The 21,010-nt window shown below is 38.8% G+C and overlaps 1 protein-coding gene across 1 annotated transcript in view; it reads right to left on the bottom strand.

Moving 5' to 3' along the window:
• DDX1 (DEAD-box helicase 1) overlaps nucleotides 1–20,428 on the bottom strand; it is a 34,232-nt gene extending 13,804 nt beyond the window's left edge. Inside the window, exons 1-14 of the mRNA XM_035000618.1 lie at nucleotides 20,328–20,428; nucleotides 17,440–17,491; nucleotides 17,074–17,137; nucleotides 15,905–15,934; nucleotides 15,198–15,294; nucleotides 13,394–13,441; nucleotides 10,713–10,796; nucleotides 10,431–10,514; nucleotides 9,994–10,070; nucleotides 9,220–9,292; nucleotides 7,281–7,357; nucleotides 7,053–7,167; nucleotides 6,185–6,323; nucleotides 1,776–1,836 (exon numbers count right to left, since the gene is read on the bottom strand). Coding sequence (XP_034856509.1) covers nucleotides 1,776–1,836; nucleotides 6,185–6,323; nucleotides 7,053–7,167; nucleotides 7,281–7,357; nucleotides 9,220–9,292; nucleotides 9,994–10,070; nucleotides 10,431–10,514; nucleotides 10,713–10,796; nucleotides 13,394–13,441; nucleotides 15,198–15,294; nucleotides 15,905–15,934; nucleotides 17,074–17,137; nucleotides 17,440–17,491; nucleotides 20,328–20,343 — 1,017 coding nt within the window. The 5' untranslated portion in view covers nucleotides 20,344–20,428. The remainder of the gene's footprint in view (nucleotides 1–1,775; nucleotides 1,837–6,184; nucleotides 6,324–7,052; nucleotides 7,168–7,280; nucleotides 7,358–9,219; nucleotides 9,293–9,993; nucleotides 10,071–10,430; nucleotides 10,515–10,712; nucleotides 10,797–13,393; nucleotides 13,442–15,197; nucleotides 15,295–15,904; nucleotides 15,935–17,073; nucleotides 17,138–17,439; nucleotides 17,492–20,327) is intronic.
• Nucleotides 20,429–21,010: the final 582 nt, after the last annotated feature.

Raw genomic sequence — 21,010 nt, 5'->3', positions numbered from 1 at the left:
AACAAATTTATCACTGTAGTATCATTACTTCAATATCCCACCCCTTGAAAAAGCAGAATACTGCACTGAACAGACTTTTGATTCGAACCAATATGAGGCATTTATATTCCCATGAAAAATGAAAGACTTTTCTGAAGCGACTATTTCATTTGTACTGATAACTATAAGGAAGTCTCAATTCATTGTAGAGAATATTGCTTGAAAATATGAAGATAAGGCCTGTTTAATGTATTAAGAACCAACTACGTGCCAAGCACTGTGACGACAGGTGCTGTACATAGCAATGAACAAAATATTCTGGTTCTGTGTGTAACATCTCTTTACTAAAGGATTCCAACCCACATGTGAGTTTCCACTTTCAATTTCAGCAGCTAAAGTCAGTGTGAAAACTCACTTTATGTGAAATATAGACACTGGGTCTCTCAGGTTTAAAAAAGGATAAATTGGAAAAACCTGTATAATAGCACCAACTACTCCTCTAGGCCTCAACTGCACATGTTGCATAACTGTGCAACTTCTTAAAATTGTAAAAATTACAATTACTCTCTCACTCCAAAGCTGACTTCTAGCCCAGCACAAGACATAACATAAGACTACGGCTGAGTCAGAGGATGATGGGAGATCAAAGGAGGAGAGAATACAGATGGAAAGAGCAGAAGGAGAACATATTAGATTCCCTAAGTAGAATGGAACTGAATCCTGTCAAGAAAGCCACAGAGTAACATTGCCATTGGATTTAGCCAGTACCAAATTTTAGATATGACTGAGAGAAGCATATAGAATTCCCTAAAAGCTCCACAGCTGGAAAATAGGAGTTAAGAAGCTTAATAAATTATGAGGAAAATGGATTTGGGTTTGAGGAGCCAAGAATGGGAATGAACATTAAATCTCTTACAACCACTAAAAAATATAGCACAGCAAATGAGAACTTATCAAAGCAATATTACTATCTTAAAATAGTATTAACAAGTACAGTAATAGGATTCTTTGCTTTTAATATGTCACACCGGGTCAATCTAAACCATACGGCGTAAAATTTCATTTGACAGGGCACCAATGGAACTGAAGGAAGTGGACATATTTCCTTGCTGTGATTCAGTATCAGGTGGGTTAGATTAAATGATAAAATATTTAGGAAAGGAAATGGAAGAGAAATTTGAAACAGGCAAGTTATTTCATACATATGAAATATTTTATGAAGTCATTTCTATATCTAGCTTCACAGAATTGATGGGCCCGGTTAAGAATATTCCCCAATAATGAGGATCCTTGTCCTTTGTAACTGCATGCCTTCGAGCACCCTCTGTAAGACTCCCCTGACCCACATCTGCACTCATTTCCCTCCTCCTGAAACCACAGTTTATCACTTTTCATCCTTCCCTTGGGTCACTGCCAAAACATCTATATTCTCTGCAATCCACTTGACTTCCATTTCTACTCCTAACTCCAGTTTCTTCTTTTTCCATTATCCCCAAAAGAAAGGACTCTTAATTCATGAGAAAGTAAGAAGAAAATCTCCAAGTGATCAAAAGGTAAACCAAAAAAAAAAAAAAAATCACGTATGCTGAATTTTGCATGAGGGGTTTGGAAGTAACTACTGTGATGTATACTCTTGGGAAAAGAAAAGACATACTTGCAACATGTTTTTGAACAAATTTTGTTTTGATCTAGTTCTAATTTCAGCCTCACTTGATTTTTCTTGAAACACAACAGAACTACACTGCCAAAATGACAACTCATAATGTAACCTCTTAAAAATTAAAAGTACAACTTACCCCATTATCCAAAACAGAGAGCTGATCCCGCGCTGCAACACCTCCAATTATCAGAAGCTCCCTGAAATAAATACCATAATGATAACATAGAAAAAGGTTAAAGCTTCCTTTATCGTTCGATTTATTCTACCCATTTCTCTTAAGTGGAAATGAAGGTTGAGTTAGGTGAGAAAGAATCTACAACAAAAGGCTGCAGAAGGGTGGAAAGCGAGCACTTCATTTCCAGCAGCCACATAAATGCTAGAGCAGGCCGACATGCCAAGGAGCACGTGAAAGCTCAGAACCCAGAGGATGCCAGTTCCCGTTTGTCTCCATGTCCTCCTGTACTAGGTTAATTGCCGAGGCTCCAAAATCTGCTTCCAATCTATACCTTCTTGGACAGCTGTGGTTGTATGTGTATAAAATATCTCTGAAAGAATGTATAAATACCAATTCTTAAAACTTGCCTCCAGGTAGGAGAACTAAAAACTGGGGCGAAAGACTTATTTTTCACAGGATATTCTTTTGTACTGTTTGAATTTTTCTCATTCCTTATAATTTTTTTTTTTTTTTTAATGTTTAGGTTAAGAAAGATCACCTTATGTCAAGGCCATTCTGGGGTGGGGGGGGGAGAACAGTCTTTTCACCAGTGGCGCTGGAACAAATGGATACGCACATGCGAAAGACTGAAGTCAAACCTCTTCTTTACACTACACAGAAAAATTAACTCAAAATGAATTAAGGTGCAATTATAAGACATAAACCTATAAAACTCTTAGAAGAAAACATAGGGGAAATTTTCATGACTTTGTGTTAGGCAAAGTCTCATCACATACAACACCAAAAACAAAAGCAACAAATGAAAAAAAAAATTGTACTTCATCAATATTAAAAACTTTTGTACTTCAAAGATACTATCAAGACAGTGAAAATATTTGCAAATCCTGTATCTAATAAATAATATTACATGGGTATCAGAATACATAAAGAACTCTCACAACTCAACAAAAAGACAACCCAATTGAAAAATGGGCAAAGAATGTGGACATTACAAATGGCCAATAAGCATAAGAAAAGATGTTCAACATCATTAACTATTAGGGAAATGCAAATCAAAACCATAAAAAGATACTACTTCACACCCATTAGGATGGCTACAGTCAAAATGAGAGAAAAGTGTTGATGAGGATTTGGAGAAACTGGAACCCTCACATAAAACTAGTAGGAATGTAATATGGTGTTGTCACTTTAGAACACAGTTGGGCGGTTCCTGAAAACATTGAACATGAAGCTACCATATGAGCCAGCAATTCCACTACTAGGTATATATCCAGAAGAAATGAAAATGATGTCCACACAAAAACTTGTACACTAATGTTCACAACACAGTAGCCAAAAAGTGGTAACAACCCAAATGTCCATCAACTAATGGATGCATAAGCAAAAACATGGTGCATGCATATAAATGGGATACTTTTTGGCAATAAAAAAGAACTAAGCACAGATCCACACTGAACCCTGACAACATCATGCTAAGTGAGAGAGGCCAGTCACAAAAAAGCATGTATCACCCAATCCCATTTATGTAAAATGTCCAAAATAGGCAAATCTACAGACAGAAAATATATTGGTGGCTGCCTTGACATGGAGAGGTCAAGAGGAAACCAAATGGCTGTTAACAGGTACAGTGTTTCCTTTGAGGGTGAGGAAAAAGTTTAAAAATTGGTTTTGTTGATAGCTGTACAACTCTGTGAATACAATAAAAACTAAAAGCAACCTGAACACTTTAAAGAGTGGATTGTATGGTATGTGAATTAGACCTCACTAAAGCTATTTACCAAAAGATTGTCTCCTTCTTATAAAGCAGGCAAAATTATTTCCTGATACAGCCAGATAACTTTCAATCAGAAATATCTACCATGTATCTTCCTTTATTAATTTTATTCTTAATGATCAATCTTTTAAAAAATCCTAGAACACACTAAGAAAGTAGATGACTTTAACACTGAGTCTTACAACACTACGACTGATTAAGAATTGGCTTTATGGTTTCCTATCTTCATCTTGAACAATTTAGATAGGAGAAATACACAACACAAAGTGCTTTCTCGCCTATGAATGTCCATTATCTTGGCATATTCCCTAACCACCTACCACTCTAGAGCCATTACATTTCCTAAATCTGGTAATACTAGATGCCAGATTATCTAGGTAAGAATCACCTGGAAGAGTTGCCATTCTTAAGAAAACAAAAAATTCTACTTCCTATTCCCTGGAAATTCTGATTCAGTATATCCAAGAGAAGAACAATAAATAATTTATATCTTTAAATAGGGTCCCTAAGTTCCCAGGTTTGGAAACTATGGTCCTTAAATCTATCATTTCTTCTGCTACAATAATCTTATCCACTTTCCTCATCAGATATATTTATCCCTATGAATTTAGCAGAAGATACACACACCCCAATCTATGCTTGTGTGCAAAGCACTGTAGGCTTGAGGAATATAAAAGAACAGCCCTTGACTTAAGGATTGTAAAACTAAGTTGGGATGAGCAAAGCTATGCATATTTAAAACAAGGAACACTAACATGTGACAGTGTATAAGGATTAAGGTGAGGCATACACAGTCAGTGGTATCCAAGGAGGGAGAAAGGACTGGGCTGGTACAGCCAGGTTAGCTTCACAGACTAGGAATTGAGCTGGGTTTTCAAGGAAGGCTCATTTGTACAGAATACCAAAATGAGTAAACCACAATTTTACCTTCTTAACAAATAAAGTGATTTTATTATTCATCTTCCCTTCCAGTCCCTGTCCATAAGCATGTTAATCTTTACACATAATTAGAGCATAACAATCCATTCATATTAGCATCTTACATTCTTCAAAAAAACACTCTCTTATGAAGAATTCCAAGTCCCTTACACGAGCAGATGCCCTGGTTGTGTCCTCCAACAGTAACTTTCCCTATCATATCCCCAAGGCATTTTATCCCATTTATTCCATTGTTTCTCTCCCTTTCACACAATCCCCACACTCCCACACTTAATTCTGTGAAAGCAAAGACTTTCTCATTGTATGGCCCTGATCCTGAGCCTAAGACTTCACACATAGTAGGTATTCAAATAGTTCCCAAATGAGTGACATGCATCAATCCTCAAAACAAAATTAAGAATTATTTTACTTGAAAAATTGCATCAAGTATAATTTATCCCTGAGTAAGTTTAACTTGTAAGAAAGATCAGAATTAAAAAGATGGTCCTGCGTGATGTCAACGATTCCAAGTTTCTGAAATCACACAGTGGTGATGCTGGTACAACTGACTATGCCAAAAACCACTGAATTGTACACTTTAAATGGTGACTTTATGTGTGACAATTATGCTTCAATAAAAAACATAATTAACAAAAACCAAGTGACAAATCAACCCACAGAGTAGTTTATAAAGTATGGCTTTCCCCAAAACAAAAGGGATTGCTAGTGAGCAAGGAGCTCCACAAGATCACCTAACTTACGGTCTCGCCTCAAAGGTACCCAGAGTCCTCTAACTAGGTAGTGACCAGTGAAAGGCCAGATGGAAAGTCCTCATCCCTGTGAGACAGGCTAGACTCAGCTTCCCCAAACAGTTTACCAACATGCTAGAAACAGTGATATATTTTCTACACAAATAAAGTGATGGATCTAAACTGAATGAAATGTTCCCTTTAAAAAATTAATTTTGGGGCGCCTGGGTGGTACAGCCAGTTAAGCCTCCAACTCTTGGTTTTGGCTCAGGTCGTGACCTCAGGGTCATGGGATTAAGCCCCACTTCAGGCTCTGTGCTCAGGGAGGAGTCTGCTTAAGAGTCTCTCTCCTCTCTCCCTCTGCCCCTCCACACCCCCCACCCCCACACACGTGCACACGCTCTAAAATAAATCTTTAAAAAATACAAAATAAAAAATAATTCGTACTGATACTGTTTTGTAAACCATGACATTTCATGGAAAAGAAAAATCTCAATTTACTTACTTTTGAACAAACTTATCAAACAAGAGTTTTAGGGGTGCCTGGGTGGCATCCAACTCTTGATTTCAGCTCAGGTCATGATCTCAGGGTTGTGATATCTAGTCTCCGTCTGGCTCTGGGCTGGGAGTAAAGCCTGCTTAAGAGTCTCACTGCCCCTCCCCCACCTCACCTCCCCATCCCAGCGTGGGAGTCGCTCTCCCTCAGAAAAAGAAAAAAAAGAGAAACAAAAACAAAATAAACATTTAAAAAACTTAACAGGAGTTTTATATAAAAATTAAATGCTACTATGTATCAAAGTTAAATAGTTACACACTCACACCTGTGCATATGTATGCATACTGAATTTCTACCTCATTTTTTTTCTTATTCTTCTTCCAAACACCTCAAACCTAAAAAAAAGGCATTCGAGCACAAAAGGAAGCTTTACCTTAATTTAGGATTATCAATATATTTCTTAAACTGCTTGACGTTATTCAAAGTTTGTTCAGCTAACTCCCGGGAGGGCTCGACGATGAGAGCTTTTGGAGCATTGGGGAGAAACTTCGTTTGTGCCACTTGTGCATTGCCTTAAGAAAATAAAAACCAATGGACCATGTTCAAATCACCCCTCCATGCCTTCGGTTGTAAAGCATGAGCGCAAATATTCCCGTACCAAAATTTTCAATAACAACTGTCAAAAAGTATAGATGCTCATAAAACAAAATAAAGCTAAGATTCCTAAAATGAACTACAGCTTCCTTAAATTTACTTGCAATGATTGCAATAGATTATACGTCTTGTGATAAAGTAAACAAGCTATGAAATGTATTTACTTTAAGTAACTAAAATTGATTAGCCAACACAATGGTAGAGTATGAGCTTTGGAGTCCGACTGCTTGGGTTTAAATTCAGTTCTACCACTTACTTGCTGTGTGACCTTGGGCAAGTTACGTCAAGTCCCTATTCCTCGAGGTCTTTGTCTGTAAAATGGGAAGAGTACTACCTTATAGGGTTGTGAAGATTAAATAATCTATGTAAAGAACTTAACACAGTGCCATGACATTTAATAAGCACAATTTTATAAATACTAGATATCATCATCATGATCAAGTTCCCCAAAACGTCTAAACTGAAACCAAATACTCAAGAGTTTATGAATTAGGTTTTGAAACTGAATTTTACTGACATGTTAAGTAAAGATGTGTGACTAAACCAGCACAGGGAGCATGTGTAACTCACTCACTATGAGAAGCCTCCTTACTGGAGTTTTCGCCAGTACCCCATTCTTGCAATTCTTACCCACTCAGGAGCAATACCTGTGTGCTGTGATTTAACAACATAACTATCCGATGCCTTGGAAAGAGCAACAAAACCATCTTTTGGTGGAAACTTAAATTCTTCTTCACCAAAGTTAAATTTTAGTTCGGCATTCTAGCATGGAATAAAGGGAGAAAATGAAAATTCTTAACCTAACAGCAAACTAACCAGTACAAAATAAAGCGTATCAAAGTAGCTTATAATCATAGCATCATTTTTCTGATTACCTTTAAAACACAAGCAGGAAAGAGGGCTTGGTTCTTCATATGTGGTGGTATTTCAAATGCCAGACCAAGGTCTTTTCCTAAAAAAAAAAAAAAAAAAGAGAAAGAGATTGAGGAAAGTGAAATGATCAGAAAAGAACATCCACATGTTCACATCATCAAATCTACCAACCTACCCGCATTCATGTCTTCCCATCCTATTCCCACGGATAAATTGGATTGCCTAATATCAAACTCTTCACTTTTTTACTTTACTCCTACAAGTGCCCCTTCACCCGCTCTACATTTTCAATCATTCCCTTCATACCGATCACTTCCATTAGACACAACAAGATAGTCCATGGCATACAAGCATACTATAACATTAAAACACAGACAACCTCCTTGAATCCACATCTTCCTCTATTTATCTTCTATTTTTCTTCTCTCGTTTGTAGTAAAACTCCCTGATTTCCATTTTCACTGTGTCATTTCATTTCATCCCATTCTCTGTTGAAGTGATTCCCAATCAGGCTCCCCTCAATTCACCCGTCACACTCACCAGAGATCATCAGTGATATCCACTTGCCAAACCCAGTAGTTAATCTTCATCTTTCTTTCTAGGCTACACCCACCAGCAGCACTGGATACAATCTGATTCTTCCCTTCTTCAAATACTTTCTTCAGCTGTACTACAGGACCTCAATCTCTCTTGGTTCTCCTCCTCCTTCACCTCTGCTAAGATTCTCCACAATCTGCTGACTTCTAACCAAAAGAACACCCCAGGACTCAGATCTCTCCTATTCCTTATTTACTCTCATTCCCTAGGTGATCTCATTCAGTCCTCTGGCTTTAATTATCACCTATAAGCCAATGTCTCCCAAAGCTGCATCTCCAACCCTGACCTCCTGACTTACGCATTTAACCACTTACTTGACTTCACCACTTAGATGTGTAATAAATATCTCAAATTTAATATGCCCCAAATAGAACCCCCAGCATCCCACTGGCTCCCTATCTACTGCTCCCATGCCTGCCACTCCGTTTTTAACACAGAAGCCATGATATACGGTGAACGTGAAGAGAGAAGATATCAATTCTCTACTCAAAACCCTAATGGCTTCCAATCTCACTCAGAAAGTTTGTATATGGCCTGGCCTCACTACCCCAACTGACCTAACATCCTACCATCCCGCTCCATGCTTAGTGTGTTCCAGACCCACTGGCCTCCTCAATGTCACTCAAATACCTCAAGCACGCTTTTGTATCAAGGCCTTTGCATTTACTGTTCCCTCTGCTTGAAATACTCTTTGAAGATTTCTGTACGGCCCACCCCACCCAACTCATTCAGATTGCTACTCAAATGGCACCTTATCAGGGAAGGCTTCTCTGACCACCCGGTCTAAAGTAGCTTACCCCTAGACGGTTATCACCCTCCAGTCCCTTACCCTGATTACACTCCTTTCAGTGTACTTGTTCCAACCTAACATATTATGCATCTGTCTGTCTCTCCCCACCAGTAGGTAAGCCACAAGATGAAACATGTTTGTCTACTCCATCTTCTGCTCTATCTCCAGCACCTACCAGTGTGCCTGGCACAGAGTAAATGCTCAATAAGTACTGGTTCAAAAGAAGGGCAGGGAGGGAGGGAGGACTGAAGAAGAGGGTAAGGGAATTATAAGTCACAAATACTGGGTATCTATCTTCTCTAAAAAGACAATCCATTGAGGAGTGCCTGGGTGGCTCAGTCGGTTAAGCAGCTGCCTTCAGCTCAGGTCATGATTCCAGGGCCCTGGGATCAAGCCCCACATTGGGCTCCTTGCTCCACAGGGAGCCCGCTTCTCCCTCTCCCTTTGCCTGCCTGCCTGCCGCTCCCCCTGCTTGTGCTCTCTCTCTCACTCTCTCTCTCTGTGTCAAATAAAAGAAATAAAAAAAAAAAAAAGACAATCCATTGAAAGCTTACCATTTTTGGAGAATTTGAGATGCCCTTTATCTATATCAAGGTAACATCCAATGGTATCATGCATAGTGAATTCCTAGAAAAGTAGAAAGTGAAATGCTGTTTATAGAAAAAAAAATTGTAAATTAAAGCTAAAAGTTCACCTACAGCTTCATCAAAAGTAGTCGGTGCTTCAAAATAATTCCTTGAAGCCCTAATGGAGGTGTTAAAAATCCCTACTGGGGCGCCTGGGTGGCTCAATCAGTGCAGCACACAACTCCTGATCTCAGGGTTCCGAGTTCAAGTCCCACGTTGGGTGTAAAGATTATTAAAAGTAAAATCTTTAAAAACAAAACAAACAAACAAAATGCCTATTACAGCAAATCATATATCATAGTAGAGGCGTCTTGACAGGCTTTTTAGAGTCAACATGATATCCAGGCTCATCCACATTACTATAGATTTAGACTTGACAGAAAACCACATTTAGATTCACCACGACTAAAAATAAGAGAAGAACATATGCATTCAAGTCAAAGCCAAAAATCAAAATGGGTGAAAACAGAGACAAAGTAATATATTTTAGAGAGGCTAATAAATGGCATAAGAGAAAAATATTTATCTCATTTTGTAACATTTCTTCGCTGAAATCCAAATCTGAACTTTCTGTTGAAAATATTCAGAAAATCCACTTGAATTTCAGAGTCCCTTTTATACCCCTAGACATGTCACAAGAGACCAAATTAAGTACACAAGAAAACTTACTAATGCTACCATTAGGTCGGTAATGCAACTTACCTCTCCATAATTATCAAATTGTTTATTATGGGATTTCTTTCCTGTTCCACCAAAGCCAAATCCGAACTTGTCAGTACCTAGATTTTAAAATGTATTTATGTGGTTAAGAGTAAATATAAAACTAAATCTATAAATCTACAAAAACTTGAAGCATCTATGCAATATCGTGTGGTACATACTGATGCATACTAACTGTACTCTGACTTCACTCATATTCTTAACCTTCTTCCTCCCGTTTTACACTGTAATAATATGTACTTTTTTAGTACTTCAAATCTTCTTGGAACACAGTGAGGGATAAATAGATTTATTATTTCCAAGTCTTGAAAACATAAACTTTGTGTGGTTAAGCTTATGATTTTGCTCCCCGCTATAATAAAATGTCAACAACCCACAAATATAAACCAGTAAATTCAGTTTATTTTAGAAATGCTTACCTAGGTCTAAGGAAGCCTGCATGGAAGACCACCCAACTCTGCATAATCCTTGGTCATGACAGGATACTTCATAGTAGTGCTTCCCTATAAGGGCAAAATACTTTGAGATTTATACACACCTATGAATCATTTACCATGTAGCCACTTTCCCATTGTTTCTGAATTACAATTTGTATGTTCCAAATGAAGAACTATCGATCTTTCTATAACATTAGAAATCTTTTCAGATCCTTGATTTAAAGCTACTTAAAGTTGATACAGGTCAAAATGCTATTTAAATACCTTTCGTTAATCCTTTAGTAGCTCTGCATCCATGCCACTCCTTCACTTCTCTGCTTTGACAACAAAGACCATCAGACCCAATTGCTGGATTTGAGAAAAACACAAAAAACCATGTCAGTACAGATTATATCAAATTAAGCATCCTGAAACAAGTATCATTCAGTCACCAATAAAATAATTGCTTCACTTGACTTGTTGCAACATTCCAAACACCGAGACTTACTGATTTCTGAGTAATAAGATCTTCCCCGCAAGTAATCGCCCTTATTAATCCCTTGGGGGGCCCTGGCCATGTGGCGGACTAGTTCCTATACTGTGATCTGTTAACTAGGACAAGATTTTACTGCATCAAGTCTGGAAAGTAATCAACACCGCACCTAATCTCACTCCCACTGACAGTGTAGCTGTATCACCAACACAAATGTGTTTAGACAACCATTCTCTAGAGTCTTTTAAAGAAATGGATCCTCAGAGGGGATGCAGCACTCACTCATCAATACCTGTTGCTCTGATTTTATGCTTAAATTAGAGCTTAAGCAAATACTACACTAAAAGGAAAACAGGAAGTATCTCTGGCTTGTCCCCCAATCCATGGATCCAGATCCATTAAGAGAAAGCAGGAAAAAGCACAAATACACAAACCTGTCATTGTTATTTGCTAATATTAGGACCCTAAAAAATCATGTTCTATATTCTACCTCATGGTCAGTCACAGTGCTTATTAGAGCTTACTGACTCTAAGGAAAGCTTATGGCTTTTGTCTGTACTGGAAAGAAACTATAACTTCTGTCCTGGTTCAGGCTTCCAACCCATATTCAGCACCTGAATGTAAAACAAACTTTCAAGAAAAGCATCTCATCACACATCACCAGAAATTAATTTATTCAAAGTATAAATTCTTACTCATATGGGTACTACATTCTGTAAAACTTTGAACTTTTTTTTTTTTTTTTAAGATTTTATTTATTTATTTGACAGAGAGAGACACAGTGAGAGAGGGAATACAAGCAGGGAGAGTTGGGGAGGGAGACAACAGGCTTCCCGCCGAGCAGGGAGCCCGATGCGGGGCCTGATCCCAGGACCCTGGGACCACGACCTGAGCCAAAGGCAGACACTTAACGACTGAGCCACCCAGGTGCCCCAAAACTTTGAACTTTTATTAAAAGGTTCTCCAAGCAATGGCAAATCCTTAAAATTCTTATATTTAAAATTCTTTATGCATGTATACAGACATAAACTTTATATAAATTAGAGGTCATATGGTGGAGAGCAGCAATTTGGATGTTTTTGGCTCTTTGGGGCATGATTCCTCATGCCCACTCTCAATTTCTTTGCATCCTGCTTTTCTTACTCACCAACACCTGGTGAAAATTTCTCCAAGTCAACACTGTAGTTCTGATTCATTCTCTGTAATGGCTACACGGTAGTCCTCAGATACACCCTAATCTGTGTTAACCAATCTCTTAGCAATAACATTCATTTTGTTGTCAGTTTTTACCATTACAAATAATGCTGTATCAAACGGCTTTGTATGTATATCCTTATATACTGACACATTTATTCTAATGGGCTAGATCTTCCAGAAATAAATACATATTTTTATTTTAATCGGTAATGCTAAACTGCCTTCCAGAAAGGCAATAATTTGTTAGGTTGGTTATCACTCTATTCAATTCTTACCAATAAATGGGTATAAAAAAATATCTCACTGTAACTTTAATTCCCATTTCCCTACTATCTATAAATGTTATTTTTGAATGTTTTGAACGTTATTTTTGGATTTGCTCTTCTGTGAACTGCCTATTCGTACCTTCTGCCCACTTTCATTATTGGTGATCTTTCTTACCAAAATAAATAGCTTAATCTGCTATCTATGCAAGAACCACTCACCAGTTTATAAGTATTCTTTATATTTCATCAACATTGCAAGTGTTCTCTCTGTATTTTTTTTCGGTTGACTTTTTTCTGTGGTATCTTTCCCACGTATTTTTTTAATTGTATACAAATAAACCTCTTATCTTTTACAATTTCCAAGTTTCCTCTTTGGGTTAGGAAAACTCCCCCACCTCAAAACTGTATATGTAGTTTTCTATATTTAAATTATATACATATGGGCACCTGGGTGGCTCAGTCGGTTAAGCATCTGCCTTCAGCTCAGGTCATGATCCCAGGGTCCTGGGATCGAGCCCCATGTTGGCTCCCTGCTCAGCAGTGAGTCTGCTTCTCCTTCTCCTTCATCCCTCCCCCTGCTTGTGCTCTCACGCTCTCTCTCTTTAATAAATAAAATCTTTAAAAAAAATAAAAATTATACATATATGTATATTTAAATCCTAAGTACATGTAGAATTTTTTCTAATTATAAGTTAATTTTACATTGCTCCAGATGGAGCATCAATTATGCCAGCGCCCTTACTGAATAAATCATCCTTTTTCCCACTGAAATGTTGTTTTCTGCAATATTAACTTATCATATATACTGGGGCATATTTCCATTATATTCCAATGACTTACTTGACTATTCCTATGTGACTACTAAACTACTTAAACGTAGTGACTATATTCTAGTATCTGGTAAATTAAATCTTCATTTACTATTCTTTTTCATAATTTTCTTGGTATTCTCAGGTATTATTAAAAAAACAAATTTCTTACAAATAAGCTGCTAAAATGTATCCACTTACCAAAAGCAGATCCTCTATCATATGGGTTCATTTGCCATTTGTTGAGCACTAAAATTAAAATAAGTCACACACAATCATACGAAATTAAAAACATTCTCTAAAAAATATATTTTATATGATACCTTAATACCTCTAGATTTAATACGATTTTACAAATTATTTGGAATATACGAGTAAACGTTTTGCTCTTTTTATTAAAGGCAAAATTGAAAGTGAAAGGCAATAATCACTGCCTTATGGGCTAAAGCCTTTTCTCCTCACTTGCTTCACTGCACTTGGTAAGAGATGGAGCTGATCTCTGTCGTAACTATGAAGGCACTGATAAAATGAAGCCTTGGTAACTAAACACGTTGAAATAAATGACCAACATATCAGGATCTAGTTAATCATCATTTTTAAAAGAAAAGCAAGTCCTTTAAATAAGTCAATATCACATTCAAAAGTCACAATTTTTTTCCCTCCTCACTTGCATAGAACCAGCATTTTCCTTTTTTAAAACATCTTAATAGTCTACGGATAACCAAAGAATTGTAATAGCTAAAGAACTCTGTATGTTTTCAGGCCTAATTTCCTGCCCAAGGTAGAAATCTTTTCTAGATTACTTGTGGTCAAATGATATCTACCATCTGCTTAAACACTCTGATGGAGAAGTAACTTACTCTTGAGGTTCTCTCTCTCATTGTGGGCTCCATCTAATTACTAGTAAGTACTTAAACAGAAATCTTCATTAGATCATTTCTAATTAGTCCTGGTCCTTTCTAGAACAGTTATTTTCTCTCCAGATCCCTTCAATGATTTTACAATTATGTCATCTCTTTTGTGCTTGTTTCTTAAACTACTACCATTCTGGTTATCCACCTCTGGAAATATTCTCTTTTATTACCATCTCTCATAAGTGATGGTTTATAGTTGTTACAAGTTCTAAAACTATTTTTGAATAGGCCAATAGTCTAAAGAGTTCATATCCATTATCTCACAATTTATTTACAAATGAGTTCATTCTATGAACTATGCAACACTGTTACTTTCAAATTACTGAGAAGAAAAATGTTGATATGCCAAGTTCATTCCACTTAAGCTTGCTACTTTGTCACAATCCCATTTTGTATCATGAAACAAATGTGACTTAAAATATAGAACAGATTTTGTCAAAATATAACAAAACCATAGATTACTCAAGGTAGAACGGGATTCAGAACCATTTAATGAAAGCAACACAATTTACAGATGAGGAAATTGATGTCAAGATTATCCATGGCATAGACAGGACTGAAAATCCTAGTAAAGGATCAATCTCCATGTAAATAGGACGAAACATAACGCACTTTAAAATTTACACTTTACATTTTAACTTCCTGGACTCCTTTCTTATCTTAAAGGAAAAACAATGCATGCCTCCTTTCCCTGTGGAAGGCAGTATTTCCCACCATCATGGGAACTTTGGACTTTAATTCCATCAATTTTTCATAAAATCCTTAATACTTTTGTAAAACATTGTAACAATTTATCTTTAATACTAAACGTAAAAGGTATTAAGAAAAACATTAAAATAACTAAATATAATTTCCAAAATGCCAGTGTTTTCTCAAAGAAAGCACTATTAGTATTTTAGGAGGGACAATATTTCACTGTTTATGCTGTAAATGGTATTTAGCATCCCTGATTTCCAGAGCACCCAATGCCAACAGCCCTATCCCCCAAGTATTGACAGTAAAAACACACACTCTCACCTCCCATCTGTCAATGCCAGGAAAGAGAATTACTATTTTTACACAAAAGGAAAATATTAATATGCAAAACTTACCTGAAGCACCAGTTTTAATTGTTGTTTTTCCTTTTTTGCCTTCCTGTTGGTCTTTCAGAGTTTCATAAACTATCTGGATAACTGGAATACTAAAAGCCTATCAAAGAAACAATAGTTCTCTACATGAGTATTCAGATATTAATGACAGTTTAACAGTCAGCGTTACAAAAGTTACACATGCACATTAAATAATTACGTATTCCAGATTGCTACTCTAATTTCATTTGCCCAAACTCAAAATACCAGCAAGATAACAAGAGAGTTGATTAAATGAAGGAACCAGGAGGCAGTTGATAACCCAAAACCATAAACAATGGGGACCTTCAGAACAATCTCAAAGAGGAAAAATACTGTCCAGTCTGACAAACTACTTCCCTGGTCCAGGCCAACAGGAGAGCCACCTCTATGTGCAGCCTCTTTATTACCAGAGCCATTGCATTAAAATTCAGAAATAAATATAAATACTAAAGATACTACAACTCTTTATCCAAGATCAGTTTAAAACTGTACTAGTCTTAAATCTATGCTCCTGCACATCTTATTTCAGAATTAGCTGGCAACTAAAATATCATTCTCAGTGGCAAGCAATCAATTCCTTTCATTTTGGAAAAGGTTGTTTTATTAACTATTCAAAGTAAAAACTACTGCTCAAACTTGCTTTAAAAATCAACTCTTACAAAGTAAGTCAATTTAAGTTTATTACTTACACCAGTTTTTCCACTTCCTGTTTCCGCAGCCTAAGTGGGAAAAAAATAGTTGAGTTTACAATTTAGGTTGTCAATTAAAAAAATCAAATTAACATGACAGCATGGAGAAATCTTTAAGACTTGACTGGCTACTGTAATTTTCACAGTGCCTCTAGATTCCTCAGGTTTCTTCAGTCAACTGTGACTACTGCCAATCTTGTCACTTCTCCCCCATCCCTCAAGAATCTGCTTTCCCCTTTCCTTTCCCATTGCTACCATTCAAATCCAAGCCCTCATCGTTCTAACCTAGATTACTACAGAAGTATCCCAGCAGTATCTAATCTCTGAGCTACACTACAAACTGCTACCAAATCAGTCTTCATAAATGCAGTTCTAATGACATAACACATCCCCAGTTAAAAATTTCCAGTGATCCCAGGATACCTGAGGCGGCTCAGTTGGTTAAGTGTCCAACTCCTTGTTTTGGCTCAGGTCATGATCTCAGGGTTGTGGGATGGACCGCTACATCGGACTCCAGTCTTGGGGGAGTCTGCTTAAGATTCTCCCTCCCTTTCCCTCTGCTCCTCCCCCAACCCTGGCTCTTGCAGGCATTCTCTCTAAATAAATTTTTTTTTAAATTTCCCATGATTCCGCCCTGCCAACAAATACCAATTCTTTAACATGACACTTGAGAAAGAGCCCAAATAATCTGACCCACTATATACTTCCCATCTTATCTCAAGTTATACACCTCCCCCCCCACACACATACATTTTATGCTACCATCTAATTGAATTATTCTGGGATCATATCCTGCATTCTCCTACTCACTGTTGTTGTTGATACATTCTCTACGTATAGAGCATTTCTCTTTCATCTTTCCTTTGTCCAAAATATACTTCCCCCAAGTAGAGCCCTTTGTATGACAGACATTTATCTGTGTACCTGTCTTACTATGCTACTGGATTTAAGCTTCTCAAGGGTAAAGACTGCATCTTATTCACCCTTGTGTTCCGCACAACTTCTGCCTCATTACTTTGAATACAGTATGTGTATCCTAAATGTTTGTGAATAAAAGTAATTTGGTGAAAATAACATTTCTAAGCCTATGGAGCTCTTCAAGTGGGTCACAAACAGCCCCAGAAATGTGTGTCCTCAGCTCTCAAATACCTCCCCAAATGTAAACATACCATAAGTACATCACCGCCTCCTAGGATCAGTGGGATAGATTCAGCCTGGATATCAGTTGGGAGACTAAAAGAATCATATTTTGAAGAATTTTAGTTAGTAAAAAGAGAAGTACCTATGCTAAATAAGTTATGTTAAACTATAAACCTAAAAGAAAACTTTATTTGGTAAATAGCACCGATCTTTTCCAGTTAAAAATAAATCAAAGTTTAAAAAGTTTAAAAAGGAAGCTTTCTATAATTTAAGAGAATCTTAAGAAAAACTGAATTTTACTCAACTAGACTCAAAAATATTTTGTAAGTTCACTAGCCACTGTTTAAATTACTGAACATTGTTGTCACAGGTACATTTAAGCTTTGTGTACTTACAGCCAATCCATCTCTTCTACAGCTTGAGCAATCTCAGGCATAACACCCATCTCTGAAAATAAAAATTCACTTTAAAAAACTGAACATATTAAACTTAAATAATACTGCTTTTAAAATTACTGTTCAAAGAAAAGGGAAAAGGCTTTGGAGCATAGTTGTTACTTAGTACCGCCAGACTATGGCACCATTAAAAGAGTATAGTTAACAGACTTGAGTTAAAATACAAACCCTCACTAGCAAAGCGACCTTAAGCGAGCTCTAGAGCTTACGAAGCTATAAACCTATTTTCTCCACACAAAATCACTAATATGACCTGCCTTGTAGGGCTATAGGAAGATTATAGTTGGTAATATGTAATACATCTGACACATAGTTGTCACTTGACACACAGTAGTCAGCAGTGAGTGCTTCCTTGCTATGACTGGTGAAAAATCTGCCAGAGTTGGAGAGAGGTTTCTCAACCAACATCTTGGTTGTTTTATACAGAAACAATGTGGAAGTCATGTGCCTTGACTATTTGCGGACCATGTGATTAGCCTCAGCGATCTGAGAAAAGTGAACAGCCAAGTGGAGACAGAGACCCACACTTATTGGCAACCATAATCAAACTCTGGCTAACTAAAAAGGGAGGGGCCGAGTGAAAACTTGAGTAACTGGAAGTCACAGCTGAAGAACTACTGTTCTTAATTGTTCAGATATTTAAATAATTCACTTTGAAACCAGTCCTAAATTAATAGATTTGGTTATTTCTGATTGTATTTTGTCATTTTTGTCATTTCTCAAATGAACTGTAGAGGGTAGTTACACATGTAGTTAGTTGGATTGTGTAGACCTCCTTTCCAAATAAGTAATTTTTAAGTCTGCATTTACAAAATGAAGCTTTTATTATTACTACAAAAATACGTATTTCTATTAGAAAATTAACAACACTCAAACATTCCTAAGCCCCAGAGATAACCAACTTGGAAATTTTTTATTTCTTATAATTATTTGTGAAAAGGCACAAATCTACACATTGAATATATGCACCAGAAAAACAGCTTTCCTTTGCATGTGAGAAGAATCATACTAGCAATTAATATAATAGGTACAACACTAAAACTTTAGTACATAGTCAACTAGTTAATATGAATATTAACTATATGGGTAAGTATGAAAGTCGTTTTCAAAAAAAGTTCTCCTACCTCTAAATCTCCCCAGGAAAATCCACAGATCAAAAAACTAATCAAGATCTGAAGTTGTATATCCAAGCAGACCTTTCTAAGAATTGCTCCCGTTAGAGTCCAGCTATATTCTCTCTCTAAAATCTAAGTGTTTGAAAAAAGGGGAGTGATGGTCTTAAATATGCTGCAGTCTCTACTGCAAGCTCAAGTTGCCTCTGAAATGTGACACTGCACGCAGCAACCACAGACTGCTTTCAGCAAATTCTAGACGTTTTGTTCCATCCTAGTCATGTTCTCTGCATGTTTGCTTTGGAACCACGTTTTCTCTAAATAGAACACTTTACTATTTAAGAGAAAAACAGGAATATTCATGTTCTGTGATTCCATGTCTTTATTTCCTATCACAGACTCTAACATTCTTGAAATTTGTGCCTGACTCCCAAAGAAGCAAACCTATAAAAGGACAATCTGGAACTGCTCTACGCATCTCAGGCTCTAAAATCTTGTTTTAGGAGAGCTGGGGAAAGAAAACCAGCTACCACTCTAAGTGGACGCCGCCTTGCCTCCGTTTAGGAGATGCAACTAACACTAACCAGAAATCCTCTCTGGTGACTTAAAGATGTGGAATTCCTAACGTTCTTATAGGAGTAAACTGAAGGAAGTACAGTACTGTGTTATATCAGAAGTCATCATTTTTTTTTTAAAGATTTTATTTATTTGAGAGAGAATGAGATAGAGAGAGAGAGCATGAGAGGGGGGAGGGTCAGAGGGAGAAGCAGACTCCCCGCCGAGCAGGGAGCCCGATGCGGGACTCGATGCGGGACTCGATCCCGGGACTCCAGGATCGTGACCTGAGCCGAAGGCAGTCGCTTAACCGACTGAGCCTCCCAGGCGCCCCAGAAGTCATCTTAAAAGGTTCAGAACATTAAACGATATTAGGCCTAACTCGATACACTTACGGTTACATAAATTCACCACCTTTAGTATGTATAACGTTTATGGAAGCTTCGTAAAATTATGGATGTAAAAAGGATGACAAAGAAGAGGGAAAAGTCACAACTCTGGGGTTAAATATGCCACCTCGAATTACTGTTTGGAATAAAGGAGGGGATCATACAGCGAATAAAGAACAGACGAGCTTTCAAAACGTATGCGCCAGTGTGTATGCGGACGAACGTGCTTCAATATTTAACGTTAATGCCGCTATCACCGCGTTTAACAACAAATCAACAGCAGACGTGCGCCTGGGGCTTTTCGTTCCAGAAAGGCTTGGAAAGACCGACAGAGGCAGGACGGTCACGTCCGGCTGAGCCCTGCCCACGCGCCGCCGCCCGTCGGCCGGCCGAGCCCCAGGCGCGCGCAGAAAAGGGCTCCCGGGCACCACTGCCACGTCAAACGGGCAGGAGGCCTAGCGCTCCGCCGCCGCGAGTCCCCGCGCGGGCGGGCCTAGCGCTCCGCCGCCGCGAGTCCCCGGGCGGGCGGAAGACCAGGGGGAGCAGGGGGACGCCCGGCCAACCCCCAGAGAGAAAGGCACTCGCCAACACCGAGGCGCACCGGCCCGGGCCCCGCGAGGGGTCTCCCCGCAGCTCCGAGACCGCTGCGGACAGCTCCCTCCCGGGCCGCGCCGCCCCCGTCCGCCCCCGTCCCATGGCTCCCCGCCGGCCGCCCCAGCGCCGGGGCGCGGATGGAGCCGCCCGCAGCCCCCGCCCCGCTCCAAAGACGCACCAGAAAAGGCCGCCATCTTCGCCCGGTCGTGCGCGGCTCGGCTCGCTCGCTCGCTCGCCCTCCCTCCCTCCGCACGGACACGCTTCGCAGTGGCAGCGCGGGCTTCCGGCCCTCGGTCTGCGGCTTTCCGAGTCCGGGCAGGACCCCAGCCCCGGGAGAACCGTTCCGGCCGCAGAAAAGGCCCGCCCTGGAGCGCGCCGCGCGTTGCCCAGGTTCAGCGGGACCTCGCCTGCCGCGGGGACCCCGCCTTCCGCAGGGACCCGTCATCATCATTAGCCGTGCTGATGGTTTCCGTTTACTTAGAGCGTGCCATGTGTCACCAGGACCACTTTTCCACACGTGAGGAACCAGACGTTATGTGATGAGGGGCACACAGTGGCCCAGGATGATCTGACGCTAAAACATGGCCCTCTCCGCAGCCTCTCTGAGCACCCCAACCTCTGAAGACGAGCACCCAAGACATTCACTTAATGCTTTTCATTTATTTATTTTTTTTTAAGATTTATTTATTTATTTATTTATTTGAGAGAGAGAGAATGAGAGACAGAGAGCATGAGAGGGAGGAGGGTCAGAGGGAGAAGCAGACTCCCCGCCGAGCAGGGAGCCCGATGCGGGACTCGATGCGGGTCTCGATGCGGGACTCGATCCCGGGACTCGATGCGGGACTCGATGCGGGACTCGAT

Source organism: Mirounga leonina, unplaced genomic scaffold (genome assembly GCF_011800145.1).
Source record: "Mirounga leonina isolate KUSES-001 unplaced genomic scaffold, KU_Mleo_1.0 Mir_125, whole genome shotgun sequence".
Lineage (NCBI taxonomy): Eukaryota > Metazoa > Chordata > Mammalia > Carnivora > Phocidae > Mirounga > Mirounga leonina.
The sequence above is the reverse complement of the archived record's forward strand: the minus strand, read 5'-3'. Positions and strand labels throughout refer to the sequence as shown.